The sequence below is a fragment of the Corvus kubaryi genome, unplaced genomic scaffold (genome assembly GCF_017639235.1).
Source record: "Corvus kubaryi isolate FWS band 111438036 unplaced genomic scaffold, C.kubaryi_AGA036_p1.0 37398, whole genome shotgun sequence".
In the NCBI taxonomy this organism is placed as follows: domain Eukaryota; kingdom Metazoa; phylum Chordata; class Aves; order Passeriformes; family Corvidae; genus Corvus; species Corvus kubaryi.
This window is the reverse complement of record NW_024581137.1, coordinates 36,259,843-36,282,828: the sequence shown is the minus strand read 5'-3', so window position 1 is coordinate 36,282,828 and position 22,986 is coordinate 36,259,843. Positions and strand designations below refer to the sequence as shown.

General features: G+C 37.8%; 1 protein-coding gene across 6 annotated transcripts in view; it reads left to right on the top strand.

Moving 5' to 3' along the window:
- Positions 1-22,986, top strand: part of CDK14 (cyclin dependent kinase 14) — a 331,737-nt gene that overhangs the window by 132,361 nt on the left and 176,390 nt on the right. For all 6 annotated transcript variants that reach the window (XM_042044158.1, XM_042044163.1, XM_042044164.1 and 3 more), the window contains 2 exons: positions 2,024-2,118; positions 19,583-19,645. In XM_042044158.1, the coding sequence (XP_041900092.1) occupies positions 2,024-2,118; positions 19,583-19,645 (158 nt within the window). The remainder of the gene's footprint in view (positions 1-2,023; positions 2,119-19,582; positions 19,646-22,986) is intronic.

Below are 22,986 nucleotides of genomic sequence, written 5' to 3'. Positions count from 1 at the left end.
AAGATACTGTTTAAGCTTTAATGACCCATATAGAGGTTCTAGCAACAAAGTAATGGCTAACTAGAGGAACTAAGGCCTCAGGTGATGATCTGAACAGCAAAAGCTGTCAGAGGTCATAAATACTATTACAGTTCGACACGGGCTCTGCTAGGAGGCAGTTTTTATGTTCCCAGTGTCTGTGAATGTATGCTCGTTCAATAAGGTTTGAGGAAAGAGCTGGTAAAACCTCAGTTACTTCAGGTGAACTCTTCTGAGGGTTTCCCCAGGTTAAGAGTTCTTGTTTCTGCTAGAATGTACCTTTCAAAACAGTTGCTCTTTATCTTTTGTTTGTAGCCATACCCTTTTCTCATCATTGTCTTTAAAAACACCCCAACATATCCAAATCTCTCTGAGCTTTACTTCCAAGAAATTCTCCAACTTCTAAGATGAGGATCCCATGAAAATTGCACACAGATCTTCCTTTCCAAAAAAGGCCTCTATTTAATTTGTGGAATGTTAAAAGTTGCTATACATCTGCTGATCAAATGTTTAGAATTCTTATTTGTAATTGCAGTAGCTGTTTTACAGCTCAGTGGCAACAAAATCAGAGCACAGGAAAGATTCCTCAGTGCTGGCTCTCTAAATAGCACGAGCTATGGAGTGCAGGCCAAAGCAAGCTCTTTTGAAATTTTTATTCTCACCTCTTCAGCCAGGTTGCAGGGTTGCCTCATTCTTGGTCATAGAGCTTCCTCGCAGGTTTACAGTCCTGTCATCATGATGTCTGTGATGATACTCACTTTGAAGTAGCTTTATGGTATTTTCCCCTTTGCTGCCTGCCTTCTGCCTAGGATGAACTCCAAAGTTTTGATGCTAAGGATGTTTGTGGAGGAACACTGATGCTGCCAGATGCCATGTTGCTTTTGTGTTGCTTCCTAGAGTGATTAACTTGTCAGATTGATCTCCTAAAGACCAGTGTGAGAGATGATATATATTTATCTTAATTCAAAGCCAGATGACCCCTGGAGTTACCTCAGCCTGATGGAAAACCCTGAATAGGACAGCAAGGGGTAATAGTGCTGTGGAAGCTCTGTAGTTTCCATTTTGCACAGTAAAGGATTGAGACACACATTTGGTCTTTCATTTATTTTCTTTGACAAAAGTAGAAGGGTGACAGGAAATAGTTCCCCATTATTGAGTTTAGAAATATGCCACTCATTTGCATGTCTTTGTATCTATTATTTACTTGCTAGGGTGACTGATAGTCCTGCTCAGATGTATGCATGAGGTGACAAGGCACCGACGACAGAATGACATTGGTAACAACACATGGCTTGTCAGCATATATTGCTAAAATATGCCATGTCTTGTGGAACATTAAATATGTAATATGGAATGAACATTAAATATGTATTATGTTGTAAAAAAAATTAGTGAAGGAGATTACCTGAAAGTTCACTAGATAAGTCTTCGTCTTTTCTGAAAACATGAGCTAGTACCATTAAAAAATATAGTGAGAAAATACTGTGTATTTATTTTTATGGGCTAATTCAAATGATTCCATTAAATTTCTGTTGTTTGAGAGAAAGGAGAATTACTGCTTAAAACCTTATTCTTAGGACAGATGCTGCACTTAATTTAGACAGCAACTCTGTTGTGTTGGATAGGAAAGATTATGTTTTGAAAAGACATGCTTGACTTTTGTCTGAGACAAAAAAAAAATCACTTTGAATGTAGGAGTGCCCTTGGTGTCTGGTTGCTCAGACATGAGTGATTCACTTAGAGGAGGCTGTGTAAAGAAAGCATCTCTTGCTCCAGCTCATTTTGGCCTCAGAGTGAGGCTGAGTTTGACCAGCAAGGAGGAGAAAATAGCATTGAATGGGAAGGTGTGATCTTAAAAAACTGGAACTCATAAACATAGAAGATACTAAAGTACAACTATTTGTTGTCAGGTTATGAAGCTCATTTAAGTTACTAAAAAAAGAAAGCCAATCAAGATAAAATATTTGGATCCTTTTAAAGATAACATGTATGTTTTTCTTTTCAGCTTCTCTTTTGAAAGGATTGAAACATGCAAACATTGTGCTGCTTCATGATATCATTCACACCAAGGAGACCTTGACACTTGTGTTTGAATATGTGGTGAGTAAAGTGACTATATGTTCTAGATATGGTCCAGAGTGTACTGAATTTTATGGAAATGCTCTCTTTACCATCAGCGATCTATGAACCAGGCCAAAATAACCCTTTACTTTGTTCAGGAGAGTGATGGCTGTAAGAGATGATACTTTGTAGTGGAGTGGGCTAAAAGTGGAAAGCTGGGCTAAAGCAGATTCAGAGATGGAGAAGTGGCTGCTAGGGCTTCTGAAGGACCTTATGCTGTTGAGTTGGTTTTTCAAACTTACTCTGCTTCCTAGTTACAGTTTGTTTATTGGAGCTTTTTCTTTATTGATGTGATCAGGTAACTTTAAATAGGTGAGAATAATGTAGGGAAGAAGAACAGGGCTGAAATGCTTAACAGGTAGTTCCTTGATGAAAAACATATATCAACTTAAATTTTTTTTTTTTTTTTGTGATTGGCTTGTGCAGAGTGTCTTTTTATAAGCAATGCCAGTAAAAAAAAAAAAATGTCTGGTGCATGCAATTTAGAATGTAGGATTTTTTTTTAAAATTTTTCCATGACTAATGCTTTACCTCTTAATTAAAACTTCAATTTACATAGTAGGCAGTGTAAGGATCTAATTGTGTTGAGAGTATTACTTTCCAAAGTACTGGCCTTGGCCTCCTAATTAATCTTTTTAGTTTTTCTAAGACAAACATATGGCATTTATGTAGAACTACTTTAGCATTTAGCTGTGGAATTATGCAATGTACTATCATAATTAACCTCCCAGTTTTCACAGATGGGTCCAAGAACATGTAATTTAAAAGAAAAAAATTAGTTTAGAGATCGTTAGATTTTCAGTATAATAGCAATTATTGTGTTGTAGTCTGTAAGACACTGTGTTTATAAAGTACAGTGGTTGCTCGCATTACTCTAAATACATCTCTGCTTAAGACAGATGGAATTGTTTTGTATGTTTCTTGGGGGCAGGCCTTAATTTTTACATGATAATGCACACAGCATTTCAAAATGTTGTCTGGAGAAACTGTTCACCTTGTGTATTTACATAAAAGTGCTACACTGTGAAGGTGTGGGTATTTAGCTGCAGCAGCCTGGAGAGCATTTGATACAGTACATGTTTTTTTACCTCAGGTATTGGAACAGTAATGAAAATTTAATTCCTTTTCTGAAAATCAGTGATTCTCCTGCTCCTGACTTACACACTGAATTAGCATAGGAAAAGCCTCGATACTTAATTTTATGTAATGGTCAGTGTACTTATTTGCATATCTTTACATGAATACATTTTGCAGTCCCATTTATCAGCAGCTGTATTTAGCTGTATTCTTCAGAACTGGTTGAGAAATTAGATGTATAGAATATGTTTCTTCCTAAAATACATGGTTTTCCCTATTATACTAATTTCAAATTTCTGGATTTTACATTTTTCTTTTTACACTGATGCAAATTTCTAGATTTTATATCCAGTAAGGTTATTTTGACAGGTTGTTTAAGACTCTGGCTCCCAGACACATGTTATATCATGGTACTGTCCGTGATAAGTATAGACACAGATTAAGCTTCATGCAGTGGCACATTCTTCTGGATTCACTTAGCTATTTTTCAACAATGAACCAACCCTGCTGGAGGTTGCACCTTCTGGTTCCCATGGCATTTGGTGGCTATTGAGACATTTTCAGAATCTCATTTAGTAATGGTTTCTAGCAACTGATCCAAGTAATATTTTAGTGTTTAGGCTGGTAGGCAGTCTCTCAAGGTGGTGCTCAGGAAGAAAGGAAGGATACTTTATTCTCTCCTAACAGCCTAAATGTATAATAATGACATTGTAACATGCTCCTGTGCCTTGAGATGACAGCATTTCATAACAAAAGTCTGTTCTCATTGTTAGATAATGTAAAGTTATAGTCTGATCAAATAGCTAATGCCATCTGATAATGCTTGAGAGTGCCCACATAACCTGAATTGAATTCTTGTGGGTGTGCATGATACAGGTTTTAATTGCATGATTGCAAAGATCTCATTTGTTCCTTTTGTTAAAAATCTTCCAGTCGGTGCATAATATGAATGTGCAGAGGCAAAAATTACAGTTGCCCATTTAAATGTACAAATTCTGGCTGGTCGAGTATGCAATCTAGCTGTGCAATCGGTGTTACTGAGCTCTGTATCAGTAATGTCTGGTTTGTTGTTATTTTAACACCTGTACATGGTTTAGCTCAATCATATGAGTAATTTGCACTGAAAGAAGTCAAAATATTAATGTGATTAAAATTACATGGTGGTGTACATTTCTGAATGACTGAATCCTAACCTAAAAGGGATTGAATTTCATATAGTTCCTAAAGAGAGATCATGGAACTGATACACTGTTGCCATTGATCACTATTGACCTTTTCAAACGTAATAAAAGACATTTGAATGAGGTATCATGACTAAATTAGGAATGAACAGTTAGTGATCCGAGAGTTCTCAGAAAATGGAAACTTTGTGTTGCTAGGTTGGTGATGATTCCATTGGGAAAATAATACTGGTGAAATGTCTGAGGTTATCGGAAGTGTTTAGTTTCAGCATTGACCCTGAAACAGTAAAATGAAATTTATTTTCATGTAGCACCTTTCATTGCAAAATGCATTACAGTAATAAGTTAAATGCTGAAAGCAGAATAGCCTCTGAAAGGAAACATGGCAGTCATTAAATTCTCTGGGTCCTTCAAATTACCTTTTTTTTTAATGTCTGTCAGATGAAAACATGACAGAGTTTTTTAACTTTAACCTTGGTGGTCTGTGTAGCGGGTTGTGTTTGTAACCGGGCAGAAACACCAATTTAGTGTAGTGGTTTGGTCCAAAATACTCATTACTGTTTACCTTCTGTGAGATAAGAATTAGGAGAAATGCAAAGCAGGCACCAAACTTGAAAGAATATAAAGAAGTTTATTAACAGACCTAAAAGGAGAAAAAAAAAATCATACCACACCTTCAGAACACTTCTTCCCCCCCCCACCTTTCTCCCTTCTCCCACTGACAATGTAGAAAGACAACCCTTGAGATGTTCAGTCTGTTTACCACTTCTATAATAGCCTTGTTCAGTCCATTTAGGAAGAGGAGTCTCTCTTGCCCATGCTATGAAAACATTATCACAACGAGCCAGCCGCCCAGGTTGGTTCTCTGCTCGCATGTGAGTCCCTTCCCCCGGCTTGCAGCTTTTCCCACAACTGCTTTTGAGGTCCACTCTTGAAGTTTTTTGGGGTACAATTTTAAGGTTGAGCCATTCAGAAATAAAAGTTCTCTTCACCCATCTCTGGGAGCATTTCATCTCTAGGAACAGAGGTCCTCCTCCTTCCCTGGGAGCAAAGGGTCTTCCTCATCTTCATCTCTAGGACTATCTCTGGGAGCATCTCTAGGAACTGAGGTTTTCTCTTTTTCCATTTGGAGCAAAAGTCCTCATTGCTTCCATCTCTCCCTGTTCAAACTTCTCATGAAATTACAGCTGCTTCAGCATCTGCCTATCTCAGCGCAGGTGCTTTTGCTCACAAGTACAAGTTGAACGCTCCACCCCCCATGCCTTCATGAAATTACAATGAGTACTCTGATACATCATAGCTTTACAACAGAATTTCAGCTTTAAGCATCTCCTCTTTCTCTTCCCTCAGGTTTTCAGCTCTTCACAGCACTAAAAGAGTTAATCTCACCTAGGTCTTGCAGCTGGAATTTTGCTTATCACTGTTGCTCACATGATCTCTGCCGGACAGCGGTGCAGCTTCAGCTGAATCTTGGCCGCACTGGAGAGGGGGAGCCGAGCCACTCCGGCTGCCCATAGCAGGACTGTGGGGGGGGGAAGGGGAGGAGGAATGTTCCGTGGGTGGAACAGGGCCCATCAGCTCCAGGATGACCGTGGCCCAGCCTGGCCTGGCCCGAGCAGGGCCTGGGCCGGGCCCACCAGGCCCCTGTACGGGGCCCCGCAACCACCTGTCCCAGCACCGGAAACGAGAGAGAGCTGTGGGGGGTTTTGTGTATTCTTAAGTGTGGATCACAGAGGCAGTCACAACTTTAAGTGGCTTAGAGAATTGTCCATATTCAAACTGGCCAGCTGATAGGTTCTGTCAGATCACAGAGGAAGCTGTAAACACCCCTTTGCAAGAATATCACTTCCGAGACTATGCTTGCTAACCCATGACATTCTGCAAAGCCAAGAAAAGTCAATCTTTAAAAATTCTGTTTGACAGTTGAAGATCAGGAAAAATTTATTCTCCGTATAAACATTTTGGTGGTGAATGTGGAGCTGTACACATTTATGTGGAAGAAGAGAAAGGGAGCTAACTCCTTTTGAGTGAAAGAACTTAGTCAAAAAATAGTTTAGAATACAGTACCTTGTTACTCAGGCATAGTTTCTTTGTGTTCTTTGTTAACTCTTACGTCAGCGTATTGCAAAGAGTTCTTAGAGCTCAGTTTTATCACTGGATGACTGAGAGCCATTGCTTACTACCTGGGAAGTTTTGAGAATGAGCTGCTTGGAATTTCCTCTACAAAACCTGAATGGCTGATAGATTTTCACGTATAGATGGTAAAGAAAATAATTTCAGTATATTTAACTGGGATGTGCTAAACAAGATGTGAATATTAAATTTTTACACACTTTGCATATGCTAAGACTGCAGTGACTTCCCGAAGTAAAAGGTCAGCTCAGCTTTACAGTTCAGTGGAGAAGTGTGACTGTTGGGTTTTGTTCCCTTCCTTGCCAGGCTCTGTTTAGGTGTTAGTTTAGGCGATCTTATGGGGGTGGTGCCTTTAGTGGAAGTGTCACTGGTATGGCCGGCTTTGCCCAAGGAGGTGGTGAATTTTACAGGTGAGATCTCAGGCATATTGAGAGATCTCTGAAGATGGGCTCACATCTGTTTGCTCTAAAATGATCATTAGCTGCTACCGTTTGTTGCTTCACTTGTTTATTTAAAAGGAAGATGACTGAATTTAGAAACATTTAATTGCTGAAAGGCAATCCTAAGCAAGACGCATTTGCTACAGGCTTGGTAGAATGATAATGAGGTTTTTAGTATTATGCATAATTATTTAAGTATATTATTATCAATAAATGAACCAGCAGCTTGTCCTATTTCTGGCATGTAAAAGTGAGCTTGTATAGCAATACTTTACATCATGCTTTCAATATTTATGAACTAGGTTTGCAACAAGAACAGATACTTATAATTGGAAGGATGAGTAATGAGCAATATTATGACTGCCTCAACAGTGAAGAAGCTCCAGAGTAATCTAATAACGTAATTTAAACCCAAGCATTTTCAATTGCCTTGCCTATTTTGATATTTGTGCATGTTTTTGCTTCTAAAAATTACTTTCCATTAAAGAAGAAAGTTTAATTCTCATTGCTTCATTACAGCAGCTAAAATAGGTTGTTGTACAATGAATTTATTTAATGAAGTTCATTAGTTGCATTTCCCTCCCACTTCCTGTAAGAAAAAAAATAGGCTTGAGTTTCTCATTTTAAAGTTCATTGGAAATTGACATATATGTGTGTATATATATATATATCTCTATCTTTATCAGAATTAAGAATTACACAGCTGAGATTTTGAATTTGTCTTGGGACAAATTTGTCTTACATAATACTTATAAAGTATTATGTAAGAAAATGGGAAAAATTCATCACCTGCAAGGATCAAAAATTTTGCCATTGAAAAATTTCAATTTCTTGTAACTTTGGATAATTTGGATTGAACGCTATTACTGGTTTTCCATTTTAATTTATTTTATTAGGGAACAAGTGTTGAAACTAAAGGTAGGATGGCATTGATTGTTTATGAAAACAAACCAAAAAAAGCCACATTTTTTTAGCAGGTGAGAGAGCAGGGTAAACCAATAGTGTCCCAGAGCTGCTTTTGAGCTCTTATCACTAGGATCCTTCAGTGGTGTGTAATACCTAGGGAGAAGCTGGGCAAAAGAAGGAAGGAGGAGTCTTCTAATCCTTGACTGAGAGTGAAACTTGGAGCCTGAATAACATTATTTTGGTGTGAAAGTGAAATGACAGGTGATTTTCTTCCCGTTTGAAATCAAGGTCCAGCTATGGTAAGCAAGGACTGAAAGCTGGTGAAGCTCTGCAACAAGCCAGGTGCCTCCAGTCACCTCTTGGCAGACACCCTTGGTTACTGTGAACATGCTTGTCCTCTCTGGGGAGGAGCGGAGTCACTCAGGACTCCCAGCATGGGAGCAGTTGAATTCAGTAGTTTCCGTTTACCTTGGCCAGAGAAGGAGCTCTTCCCCTGTAGTTTGACCCTGCCTCATGCCCCAGGTTTGCCACAAATTGCATTGCTTAAGTTGCATTCAAAAAGGTGACAGAACAAGGCTGAGAGTAAACAGAAAGAAAATCCTGTACTATTGAGAAGAGGCAGTAAGGGAATACTGCTGTTGGGAGAGCCTTGTTTCTCAAGTTTTAAAGAGCAGATCAGAGACAGGAGCTGCTGATGTCCAAGTATAGGCTGGAAATGCAAAAAAAAAAAAGCTTCAGGAGGGAAGGATTGAAGTGGTACTTCAGAAGGAAATTGTTTAGCACTTTGCCAAGAGGTAAAGACTGTACCAGACATGGGAATCGGTAGGAAGGAAGGAAGGAATGAGAAAATATATTTAAATTTAAATAAAAATACTCCTTCTAGGCTAAGAAGTTTACACATGTCTAGCAAGGACAGATGTTACTCATGCAATATTCTTGGGTACATGGTGTGGCTCTTGGGGATGGTGCTGTGCAGGGCCAGGAGTTGGACTTGAAGGTCCTTGTGGGTCCCTTCCAACTGAGCATATTCTGGGATTCTGTGATCCTGTCTTTGCAGGATTTCCAAATGTTGTGTAGACTTCATATGGAGAGCACATGCTGATGAATAGATATATTAATAAAATTAATCAAGATTTACAGTCCAACAGGCTGGAAGGCTGTGTGTATATCAATGACCAATTTTTGTACAATTTACTAATGGTTGGTAAATATTGGTTAGATTTGCAGTGTTGTGCACCATTTAATAATTAGCATCTATTATTTATTCTTTTTATTAAATATTAAAAATTGCATTCAATGTAAGTATTAAAAAAAGCCCCAAAACAATACTCACAACAAAATCAAAGGACAAGAAACATGCAGAGTTGAGCTGACGGATGGAATACTGGAAATCACATGAGATATTCTACCTTCTGACAGATCCCAATTAGTTTTTTCCTAAATTACAGGTAAAAATTCAAGTGTCATTGAAGTCCATCAAAAACACATACATGTAGTATAGACATGCATAGTAGGCATAATAGACATGCCAGTGATGACACTCAGTACAGGTAAGCCCACCATCCTACAGGGTAAATTTGTACACGCAAGAAAGACATTAATCAGATGGAGACCTGAGGGGAAAAAGACAAGAATGAGTAAACATCGAGAATAAAGCCTTCTAAGGAAAAGTCTAAGTAAATAGGGCTCTTAAGAGTTGGGGATAAAAAAATTATGAGACATTTACAACCTTTAAATATATCATAGAGAAAGCCAGTGACCTATTTCTATGTGAATGGTAAAGAGGATAAAAAAGGAAACCTGAAATTATGTAAGGAAGAGAAAGATTAAATTCCAGGAATGCCTCTATTGATAACAATAACAAAGCACTAAAGAAGCTACTATGGGGTGATGGTTTGTTTAATAGTGTCAGTTTTTAAAGAACAATTTAGGCAAATAATTGATAGAATTATGTCATTGATAGTAGATATAGGTAAAATTATTAGTTTTTCTTTTTGAAGTCCGTTCTATATGGATCTTTCTGCATCATAATTTTCACAGTGAAATATGAACACTTTCAGTCTTTCAGTGAAGTTAATACACTGTTGCTTCCCTGTGTCAGGAACTGAAGAAAAAATATATCAGCTTCTTTTACTACTTTAAACAAAGTTTAAAAAAAGAAATTATTCTAGTTGTAGGCTTTTTGTTTGTTTGTTTGTGTTGGTTTGTTGGTTGTTTTTTTTAGTAATTAATTATTTCTATGTTACAGATTTCTGCACAGCCCTACCATCAGTAGTTCTGGTGGCATCCCACATATTCCTTATCTTTTAATTTTAGTCATAAACTGGCATTGCCATTGTCTCTCTGAGGTGAAACCTGACAGTATCTCAACTTGCATTAGAGACTGTCCAGTCTAGTTAAACATTTTTTTCTCATGCTCTCTTTAATAATATGGGTCGTAACTCTTATTTAATTCCTCTTAAAATGTGAAGCTCTGATTTATTTGGTTCAGATTGAAAAAACAAACAAACAAACCACCAATCCAAAACTTACTGTTTAGAGAGTGATGATTACCATAATTCTAAATCTTAAAAATAGATTTTTCCTTCCTGAGCAAAGTATGTAGCTTTGTACTAATTTAGTCATATTGATAAAAATACATCTATGCAATCTTTAAAAACAGAAACTTGGGATGAGCAGTTCTGGCAAAATAATAGTAGTAAAAATTCTGAAGTCAGAATGAATAAGTCAATAATTGCAGATACTGTTATAGTTTTATGATGTAAAAGATAATTAAGAAATGGTGAATAGCAGGAATCAAGAATCAAGCCTAAGTAATAAAAAAAGACAGGTCTTGAAAGTTAAAAAGCCCTAATAGTTTTTTCTGTTTTACTACTTTGAATAAAGAGGATCTAATCCATGGAAGCATCCTTTTTCTTTTGTGTTCCTTGCAGTCTGAACTGAGTTTTTCCCTGTAGAATCTTTATTAATCTTACAGTCATGCATGGGTAGGATTAGGATACATGACAGGAAAAAATCACTCAGCCAGTGTGAAGAGAGGTCTACACAGATGTGGAAGCTTTTAAAGAAAGTCTTTGCACTGGTTGTTTCCTGTTCTGAAGATGGCCTTTTTTTTGTAGCCAAGCACATCACCATAGGAAGGGCTCTTGTGCCAGCTGAGCTTGTGCAGATACAACTGAATTATCCATGGTCAGTACCATGCCAATATTAGTGTGGATACTTGCCTACTGTGGCTGTATGTGGAGTGTCAGCCTCCCTGCCATGTACGTATTCTGCTTACATGGTCCTGGAGCAAGTAATCTCACTGTGATCTTATGGGTATCTTCCATGCTCTAACAAGAAACTTTTTCGTATCTTCAAATTTTTATTATTTTTATTTTTGTTTGCTTGTTTGTTTGTTATATGTGCATATCGTGGTCAGTGTTGTGGAAGCTCAATGACATAAAAAATTAGAGAAAAAGTGCACATGTCCATCCTTGTGGGCACATGTGTTACAGCTTGCAAAAATTGTCCCAACTCTCTTGATTTTGGGGTCTCTAAGTCCATCACAGTTTACACAAGCTGATGATTTGATGCTATGTTTTGGTCATACTAAGCAGGAATTCCTATTGATTTTTTCAATGCCATTCTTTTGTTCAAATAATCTCACTAAATTAAGTGGGTTATGTCTCCTTAACCTGATTTACTAAGAACACAAAGCTGATGGAATTATTAAGGTGGGCAGAGAATAAGGAGGAGGATAAACTAGCATCTTTAGAAAACTGTATTTTGTTGAAGATCTCTTAGTTCATTCAACAATTCTTTCCTTAGTAGTGTGTGTTTCACTTGTCTGTAAGAAACCAGATTATTCTCTGTGAAATGAACAGGGGTTTTGTATCCATAAATAAATTTATCTTTTCTAGTAACAGCCAAAAAATCAGACAACTGTGCATCCCTTTTTCTCTCTGGGGTTTTCAGACAGGTTTCTATCTGTATTATGTACTCACCCCCCACCTAGCTTCCTTTTCTGTATAGTATAGTTCATGTATTTTGAAGTATACTTGTCTTTGTTGATAGTGTGAGAGAAATCCAAGACACTAAAAACATCTGTTAGCAGAATTGTTTTCACTAAGGTTGTCTGGTGGGGCAGTTTTTTCTTTCTTGAATCCCTAATATATATCTTTCTCCTGCTGCTCAGCACAGCTGGTGCTGATGCCTGCTGCTGTTTTGCTGGATGTTCCTTAGGTATCACCCAGAGACACCTTGTAGGGTATTTTTTGTTAGCATGGCTAACACTGTCATCTCATATAGGGAAGAGATTGAATTACAGAAAGCCATAGAAATACATGAAAATGAAGAGTCTATGACACTTTTGAAAATACCAGTGACATGAAATAAGTTTAAACTGTGGCACAGTAATCTGCAGAGCACTTAGGTTGGGGGACACATGCCATTTAAAAGGAATTAACTTTTTTTGTTCTCCTGTCACTTCAAATATTCCTGGTGCCTGTACTTTTATTGGTAAATTATATTATCGGTTTAAGAATTTGTTGGTGACAGAAGGAGAAGTATTTTAGTCAGGAAAGCTGCTAGGGCATAAATAATATGTGCTCCCCTTTGAACAGAGAGGAATGGCTCACAACAGCCTCGCTGCCTCAGTGGAGCAGCACAATCTGTCTGCTGCATGATGGCATCGCCGGCAGCCAAATACTCCCGTTTTTGTTTTAATGGGAGGGTTCTTTCACATTGCTGGTTTTACATGATGAGAATGCAGTTGGAAGTGCTTCCTGTTCCATTCACAAGCCCTGGGCTCTCCGTGCGTTTCAGCTTCAAAAATGACAGCTGAAACCAATTACACAGAATTATGGGACGACTAAGTCACATAAAGATTTATCATGACTGAGGAAGAGGAGGGAAAGAGAATGTATTGCATGGGAACTAGAAGTGACTAATTTAATTAGAAGAGAATGATAGTCACATTATTATTATGGAAAAGGGTGGGCAAAGTGGAGATCATTTCATGTCACTGGCTGTGCCTTTGAAAGGAAACGTCCTGCCCTTTGTCTGAACATGTTTGTGTTAGGTAGCAGAATCTCTGATTTCTGAGCAAGATAGTTGAGCAAAATAGTTGATGTTAAAGTGAAGCACTAAGCATATCTGAGGACATTTTCCAGCTTGTGGTTTACTCATCTACTCATAATTAGAATTCCTTCAAGAGGAGAAAGGAAGAGTCTGCACCATCAACATTTGCCTTTTTTTCCCCCTCTGTTTGCATACCCTCTCTTTTCCAGAACTAGGATGTAATGTATATAAACCTTGCTTCAGCTGTATAAATATCAGTCAGAATTCTTTTCCCTTCAGCAGATGCTTATACACAGTGTGCTCACAAACATAAACACACATGTGTCTACTTACATAAACCAGAGTCTTGCTGAATAAAAATGACCTTCATACAATTATACACTGCCCCAAGTTTAAATCAAAACCCCAGCTCATCAATTCATTTCTTCATGTGAGTCTGGAAGACAATATTTCATAAGTAAGGCATACTTTTTGTAGAGTTGTCATGGTAGTTGATGGTATGGGGGAAAAATGAGTGCAAAATATTACAGAGAGAGTCTGAGCAAGTGTGCATTTTCTTTCTTTCTTTTTTTTTTTTTTTTAATCCCTGTACAACTTTGTTGATTTTTGTTTAGACTATGAGCAGTTATGTTGGGAAAGTAACTTAATCTCTCTCTCATTTTCAGCTACCTGTAGGAGTTGTTATACTTGTCTTCATCACAGGGAGGAAAATATTTGCAATTAATTAAAGTTTGGGTCAAAAAAAGGTATTGGCTGATGTGCTTCTACATTCAGTTCGGAAACGAGACTCACTGAACCAGCATTGCTGAGCATGAGTTTTTAATCCCCTGTCCTAGGAAGCATTGTGCAGTCTCTGGTCTATGCAGAAATTGTGCCATCAAGCCCAGGAAGGGTCAGGAGTTTCTTAATGAAGGCCTTGTTACTTGAGACACGCACTGAAAGGGTTTGTGTTTTAACGCATCGAGAGAAGGTAACAAAAAAGCTGCACAGGGCCTTCTCAAGGAGGTGTAGCTGTGTGTGCCAGAGCCCTGAAGTCAAGGTGCAGCCCTGGAGCAGTGATTTTATGGCACGCAGCAGTGAAATACCATTATTTGAAGGCAAAAAATGCCAAAGTCTGTCTCAGGTTGTCTATATTTGCTTTTACTTTCAGCCAAAATGGCAAACACATTTGAACCTATATCTGGAGGATCCTTATTGTAAATATTCCAGCTGTACAGTATGGATTTGGCATTTAGGGGATGGGTAGTCTTTGTTCTGTGCATAGCGTTGGGCTATTATTTTGAAAATCATCCAAAATCTGGTCAAGTGATAAGCTTCAGAAAAATCATAAATTGTACTTAAGAGCTATCTTTGAAGATTCCCCCTCTCATCTCAAAGATTTGTCTTTAGTTTCTCACTTCAAATATTGTAGTTATTCAGTTCTGAGCAAGTGAAATTGTTTCTGGGTAAGCCAGTAGTGAGAGAAGAGATCAAGTGGTTCACTTAAAGCATAACAAGTTTTGCACAAAACATTGTTTTGTTAGTGAAGTGGAAAAGTGAAGCTCTTAAAATTGAAGTACACCAAGATAAAGATGGCCTGGGCAATCTCCTTTTTTCATCCTTGTGGAAACATTTGTTATGCAGCTCTGCAGAGGATTTTCTGGTGAAGGCATGTGGTTGTTGTTGAATTTCTCTCATTTTTTGTGAATGTGGGAGCTAGGGCATCTTCTGAGGTTCCTGCCTCATTTGAAGTATCATTTCAAGTCAGGTAATACTGGTGTAGAGAACTGGGTTCCATCCCTGCTGTATTGAGAATTGTCATCACCAGCAGAAAGTGCTGTCATCACAATTCTGATATGACAGATTTCTGCTATTCAGCATGAAATTCTCAGTCTCCTTTGCAAAAGCATCACACATTTACAGCTGTAACTGAAGCCAGCGTTGCAGAGTAGTTGAGACAAGGCTTTCAGCCAGGCATGAAAAGGACACAATGATTAGGTGGATGATTATGATTAGATTTATTGTTATTATGTATTTAAATATTATCAGTGCATTTTATACTCTTTCTCAAGCCAGTGTGCACCAAAGTCAATAACGACATATCAGCTTCCCCATCTCTGCAATGCGAGCATCCAGACAGTTCCTTCTGCAATGCCCACCTGGTGTTCTTAGCTTAGGACAAACCACCTTGTCCATCAGACAGAGAATAGGAAGAGGGTGTGTGTGTGGGTGAAGGATGCATGTGTACACCAGAATATCTTTCATTACCACCACAGTCAGTCAAAACACAGAAGGCTAAATAGTGCCAAATACTCTGAAAAGTTAAAACCAACGTTCTTTGACTAGAATTGCCCAGATCAGTGATTTTTAGGATTTTTTTTTTGTCTTTGGTTCAATTCCCTGTCCGATAAAAGGAAGTAATGCCTTATGTCCCGTGCACTGCTATGAAATTATTCTATGGTTGTAAAGTGTGTCAGTAGCATAGTGATAAGCAGGGTAGAAAAACCTGTGAGGTTATTTCTGTCTTCAAAGTAGTAAAAAAGCCAGACACTGCAAGCTATTTGAGAATAAAAAAAAACCTCCCAACCATAAAACAGCACAGCTATTTTTTAATCAAGTGTCTCCTATTCTGTTCAATGAGTATGTCTAATCTTGGGAAGGAAAAAAAGTATGTGATTACATTACACCTTTTAAGAGTTATCATAATGTGCATTTAATGGGGAAACAAATAGAAGGTTGGATAAACCCCATTAATTCTGGACTTTCCTAGCTTTTTCTGTAGAGTTCTTCTCTACAGAAACTTGATTTATCTCTGTTCATTGTTTTTTGTGTAGCTATTATGAGCAGAGGAGTGCTAATAAAATATTTGTACATATAGGCGTGGGTAAACTGGTGGAGTGTAAAGAGCAGGAACTAATGTGATTTTGAACTTAAACTAAAATATCAAATGTTCTGTCAGCATAGTATTACTTTGGTGATTTTTGTGTGTTGGGGATTAACAGTATGGCTGATAGAGCTGTTAAAATCTAGCTCAAAGCAGAATTGGTCTAGCCAGGTCCACTTGGGATCAGAATGTGTGCAATTACTTGGAAGTCTCTGTACTGCATTCCTGGTGTATACTGCTTCCCTGTGAGGTGCCCTCATCCTCTGAGACAGTGCAGAATGGACTGTAAAAGGTGTATTGGTTGGTCTGTTTCTTGTGTTTAATCCTTGTTTCAGTATAGTTTTATGTTATTGCCAATATGTAATTGTATCTTGAGTTTTCCTTCAGGGTATGTATTTTATTAGATCAGAGTGGTGACTGCAGGAAAGATTTCAGTGTCAGAGTATGGGTAGACTGTATTTGCAGCCACTCTTCCACTTGGGAAAGCATGTTATTTTCCACCTTGAAATACGACATGAAGAAAAGGACTCCATTCATCTATATGGTACAAATTTCATGGAATACCATTAGAAAACTGCTTTCATCCAGCTTGCTCTCTTGTTTTCTTTTCTAATGATTTCCTGAAACTTGCATTCATGTTGTCTTCTTCAATGTCAGTTGTGCACACAAGCACTGGAGCAGACAGTTTGGCTGCCAAAAGGGAAAACAGGTTTAGAAAGAGCTGTCTCTGCAGCACTGTCAGTTTTCCTGGCTGTACTAATGTTTAATTCAATGTGCATTGAGTCCCTACCTTGGGAAAAGAGGAGCAGCTGATGCTGCCGTTGCTTTGCTGCCACCTTCTTTTTTTTTAAAGTGGGGAGCAATGTACTCTAACATTTTAGGTTGCTTCCACAGTTCTTACCATAATGTTTCGTTACTTTTCATGAGAAGGACTCTCAGCTTTATGAAAGCAAACTGTTGAAAGATTTGAACAGAACAGGCATTCAGTTTCTCTTCCCCATCTGAATGAAGATTTGGTAGAGATTCCTCTGTGTCTGTAGTGTGTGTGTGTAAGGAAAAAATAAATGCCAAGAGACTGCAGCACAATTGACTCTGTAAGGTTTCCAGGATTCTGAGGAAATTGCTGCTTACATTGAATTTTAGGTAGATGTATTCAGTCAGTTTTTGAAGGTTTTGATGGTTAAACTGATGGCAGAAGGTTATATCAGGCTCCCAGTTGTAGTTCCTCGGGTTAGGAAGAATAATGATGGATAACACAAACACATTGTCATTGATGTTTCTGTATGGAGAAAATGCATCCAAATGGTAGCTGAAATATGAGAAAATGGTGTTATCTTCACCATTTATTACAAGTATATTGGAAATAAAAAATATGACTTATTGCTATTCCTAGTGTTGTGACTCTGAATAGGATGAAAGGCTTTTGGTGAATAAAAATACGCAGTTACTGCACAGCTGGTGTGGTGGGGCTTCAGGAAGGGGCCTTCAGAAGCAACACTGGGTTTGTCTTCCTCTGATCTGGTTTCTGTCAGCTGACCAGTTGCAAATTGTAGAAATCAATAGAAGACGAAGGAGGCAATAAACTTCCCACCTACCAGGTTATCTGTCGCTCACAAAGGCTGAAAGACTGAGCTGGGGGGAAATGATCATTCCTTGAGCCAGCCCACGCGAGGGAGAGTGCCGTGCTCAGGGGCTGCGATGGCTGCATCTGAGGATGGGACAGTGCTTCCCTGGCCACCCTAATGGGCTTTCTAAAGTGAAATGTCCTGCTTTTTTTTAAACTTCCCTTGAGTACTGCAGGTGCTAGCACTATTCAAAGACTGACATTTCTCTTCAATAACAGATAACCTATTAAAATGAGTGGATTCCCACAAATTTCTTATTTGACACTAGACATCACTTGTAGTAATGGTGTTTCAGCTGATGTTAAGGCAGACTCTTGTGCTGGGATTAGTACTGTTAGTTTATCAAAACAAATGACAAGGTTAGCCAACAACCTTGTTTAAGCGTGTTTTCTTGGTGTTGATACAGTAAACAAGACAAAAATGTACAATGTGGTGATGCATACTGAAGGGTGACTGGTACATTTGTGGCATGGTTTATTTATACAGACCCAGAAAACTAACTGGGAGAATGGAAGAGGAATATGTACATTAAGGCTAAAGATGTTACAGAAATGAGGAATAAGTCTTTAAACTTAAGAGTCTTTATGCAAAATGCACTTCTTTGATACTAACAATTCACTGGTAGAATATTTTAAATTTATCTTTAAATTTTCTCTGTAAATGCATTCTAATTTGTAAACTATAAATTGAAGAGTTTCTGGCTGTATCTTGCATTTTAGAATAATCTCTGTTTTGTTGTATTTAGTGTGGTTTCCCTGTTTGAGTGTGCCCTCTGCCCTTGTGATACACATGCTGTTCATTTTGGGATTCAAGCAATTTCCTGCAGTCAGGGCTCTCACTCTCTTGAAGCCATGTAGGAATTCCTGAAAATAGTTTTGCTAGTGCAGAGCCTAATCATCCTGTGCATCTTATGTCTTTGCAATGTTAATTCTACATGCACAGTGTGTTTTTGTAGTTTGTGATTTCAGAAGCGATTTTCAGATGATTGTGGCTAGAAAAAAATTTGTGTCTTGGGTGTGAACTCTCCGATGTATCTCTATAAATCTGCAAAAGAGATCTAAAGAATGCCTCCTGGTTTGGGAAATGTTGCTCAGAGAGACCATTCTGCTATGTGGAAGGCAACTTTTGTCCAAAACTCTCACTTTGAAAACTCCCTGTATTTAGTTGGGCTGTTGTGTATGTGAGGCAGGTATTGCCAAGTAGCTTTTCAAGGAATGTTGGGTGATTTTTACCAGATGTGTTCAGAAACCAGATGTGGAAGGCAGCGTCTGTCTCTGAGTATTTGCTGGTTAATCAAGTGCATATTTTTGCTTTTTTATTTTGAACATAATTCCAGAAGCTGAGTTGTGCAAGCACATCAGAGAAGCAATATGCCACTTGACTGAAACCATGCTGCTGACGTGTAGAAATGTAAGAGAAGAATTCAGAGAAAAGTGTTTCCATAGTAAAAGCTATAAATATTTATATATTAAAAATAACACTCATCTATACATTGTAAGCCTTCTTTTTTTTTTCTGAAGAGATTTTCTGCTATTTTTGCTGGAAATATAGGAGAATGAAGTTAATATAGAAAATTAAGTGAAAACTTAGATTTGAATTTTCCATGAAGCTCTTTCCTAAAGTATCTGTATTTAATGGCTGTACATGTCCTTAATATGTGCTTCTTTTTGAGCTGGAAAGTATCATTCAGTACTCTGATATGCAGTGCCTTTCAGCTTTATTTTCTAAACCTTTACGCCATCTTAATCGAGAATCACTATAAAATTATATTTAAAAGGCAATGTTTTAATGTGAACAATGAGAGCTGAATGTGAGATTCTCCCTTTAGGTTCTTCATCTTCTGTCTAGATATAATCTTTGTGGTGTTGATGGTGATACTGTACTTACAAGTTTTAGAATTATATTAAAATTCAGGTAATTATTCTGCCAAATGCAGGGTGTTAGAAAAAATACTAATTTGCATTTGTTGAATATTCATATCAGTTATCAAAGCTGTTAAATAAAATTAGTGTAAACGTACGTGTGTGTGTTTGCACATGTGTGGCTGAAAAAAAAAATCTTATTTTCCATTTTTCTGTCCACTCCTAAGTAGAGGAGTATTTACTGCTGCAGTCATACAGATATTAATACAGTTTTCTCCATCTGACTTTCTTTTAGCACACTGATTTATGTCAGTACATGGACAAACACCCTGGAGGGCTTCATCCAGAGAATGTGAAGGTAAGAGTCAAAAAGAGCACACATTCAAGGCAAATGCAGTAGCAGTAACTTTGCAAAAAATGTCATGCCAGTTGTTTCATAGAAACTGATTGCTAGCTAAAGGGAAAATGACTGGCATATGAACTGTATTTTTAAGTATTTGTTTTCTTTAAAACTAATTACAAATTCAAGTATTTGAGTATTTGAGCATACCCACAACAGAACTTCTGAAATTTTTAAAATTGACTCAGAGCCAAAATATATTAGTGAATGCTGTTAACAGTGTTGGTAATCCCTCCCCTCCATTCGAACACTTGCTCTTAAGACAATACTGCCCTAAAACCCCAGGGTAAATATGCTTTAGGCTGTCAGTGCTAGATCTGCAGTTAGGTAAGTCAGTGTGGGTTCACCAAGTTTAAGGGAAGTGTAATTAATTGTATTAGCTGAATTGTACTGCTTTTTATATGGACATATAAAATCTTCCCTAACCTTTTTGCTTGCTTGCGTGGATCAGATCAGCATTTTTATAGCTGATCTCACTTCGGAAATTTTTTTCCTTCTAAGGTAGGTACTGAGAATCATCACGCAAGAAAGAGAGAGTTTATTAGGGATTTGATGGAAAGATAGATGAGTGGAGACTCGATCCAGTTACTATTTGGGAAGTCAGCCAAATGATTTTAGCATCAAATGGAAGCCAACCAGACATGCAGAATGTGTCGTGTGTGTATAGATAACTCAGATGATATTTGTTACACTTGTCTTGCACTTTGACATCTTTCCCATTGTTGTTCTACTTTGGAAGTGTTTAAGTCTTCACTTGTCATACTGAGAACTTTATTCCAGTATTTAACTTACTGAAATGCCGAAGTTCATGAAAACTCTGTCTCTTTTCTGGAAAAGTCAGAAGGCCTGTTTGGTTTGAAAAAAAAAAGAATTATTTTAAAAGGAGGCTGTATTTTTTTCTTCTCCAGTAGCTGATCATTGTTGCACATCATGTAGCTTCATTAATTTTCTGTGTTCTTTGAATGAAAAGTGGCATCTACAACATATGAATTTAGATTAGAATTACTGCCATCTGCAAAACCAAGGAAAATTCCTCCTTAGTGCATATATTTGGCAAAAAAAAAAAAAAGAACAAAAGTTATTTTTGAAAACACATGGTGTGTATGCTGCAAGACAGTATCCCTGTAATGTCTGTCACTGAGACATTTCACTAGCATGGACAGGGTCTCCTCCCATTACCAGCTTCACAGGGCTCTGTGAGTGTGGCAGTAAAGGGGGTGAGGTAGGACCTGCTTTTCAACCCCTAAAACTTCTGAGCATTCTTCACTGTTCAGTTTCCTAAGCAGAGTTTCAGGTGTTGAATGTGCTTGTTAAAACCAGGGGGCTGTGTTTCATTTCCCCGTGTGGATACTTTTACATTCATTTCTCTGAGTTTTGGATTAAATGAAGACTGGCTTTGAAAGTTCTTTGTGCTGCTTCAGATTTGTAAGTCTTACTCCAAGGCTGCAGTGCTGTGTAGCTCAAGTTCTGATATGCAGTAGTTGATGTGGCTGTAATTGTTCCCTGCTAAAAAAGGTGCCATAATTCACATAGCTGTACTTTTATTTCATCATATCAGGGCCCAGTGAGCTTGTCTTTGAGCAGGATGGATATAGACAGATAGCTGGGCTTGCTAGTGCATCATCATTCCTCCAAATTCTGAGAAACCTGTCTCTTAAAACAGGAGCCTCAGAGGGAACTGCAGCAGCAGCATTTCCCTTTTAGATTTTGCTGCATGTATTCCTGTGGCTATCTGTACCATCTAACAGTGCTTAGCAACATTTTTGATGCTTATAGACACATTAGAAATATTTATTTGAGTAGCTAAGTATAGAATCCTGATGTACTGCTGGTTCAAATTTTTTAAAGTCCCAATGGATTATTTATAAAAGTAAACTCAGCGGGGATGGGGCGGGGGGGGGGAGAGGAGTATGAAAAAAAATTTGGAAGTTGGAGCAGATGAAACTTCAATCCACAGATGAAACATGAGCAATCCCGTTGAACAATTAACTTTTTTTCCTCTTAAATAATATTGATGAAAATCAGTTATATATATTTGGTAGATTCTCTTGCCAGGCTGGCAGCAAAGGCTAGCCTTAACTGCACAGTAATTATTAAAACCAGGCATGACAATTTGAGGTCCTACCATTTTAGTGAGTGAATCAGCCTGCTTGGGATTTTCAGTGCAATACCTGCTCTCAAAGCTGAGTGAAAAATATCCCAAGAGAGTGATTTCTTTAGCTGGGAGGACAGAAACCTAGTCACATATGCTAAAAATTCCCAGACCTTCATCAGCATGCCAAACTAAAAGCCTGTTCTGCTCTTTTGTTTCAGAGGATGTAAGATGGTTGTTTCATAACCATTTCATTTTAATGCTTTGTTGTGCTGTACTCAGTTTGTTGAATTATTCACGTGGGGATCTGAGACTTTGCCACCTGTTTTGGTTTTAGCTTCTGGACAAAGTTGTCTGTTTGGATCCACAGCTGATTTCTAAGGGTTGAGCTGAGCCATATTAATTAGCCTTCTCTTGCTGCCAGCCCCTCCTTTCTAGAGGTTCTTCAGTAATTTCACTTTTAGTCAGACTTTTGGACAGTGTTTGTTCAGAATCAGTGGTTATGTGATCCCTAAATCCACTTAAAAAGCTTCCAGTTGAGCAATTATATTCCAGTAGCAATAAATTAGTCTTGGCTCTCTGGGGCTAACCTGTGGGATTAAGCCATTGATGCTCTCTCAGTATGACAAAAGACCCCCTGCCATTTAATTTTGTTCTTGAGGAAAGTATTGCCTATTGATGGATATTCCTTTCTGGCTTGTTGCCAGTTATTATAAATACAAACCCAAATAATCACACATCTTTCTTTTTCCAAAGAATATGTACAGTAGTTCTTGTAAAACAGTATTTTATAGGAAGGCAGAAGGAAAAACATTATTTACTTACATCTTAGTTTCTATAGAGTATCTTCAGCCTAATTATATTTCTGAGTTTTCTCCGTATTTGCAAGCTAAAGACAATGCTTGTTCCCTCAGGCTTACTTTTAAATGAAGAATTGTAAATAGAATAAAAATCCAAATTACTTTGATGGACACACATATTGCTGTGCCCTCAGGTGTTGTGTTTGACACTGCCTTTCTTTGTGGTTTTAAATAGGCTATTCGCTGTCACTTAACTATTTTAGATAAAGACTAAGCAGGATGTTATAAGATGTGGAAGTATAAAGAAGAATGTCTCAGCTGACAGTTGTAGAAGTCAGGGGACAATATGCTTAGGCGAATAAAACAATATTGCTTCCCAAAGTATTAGGTTTAGCATTTTTATTGGT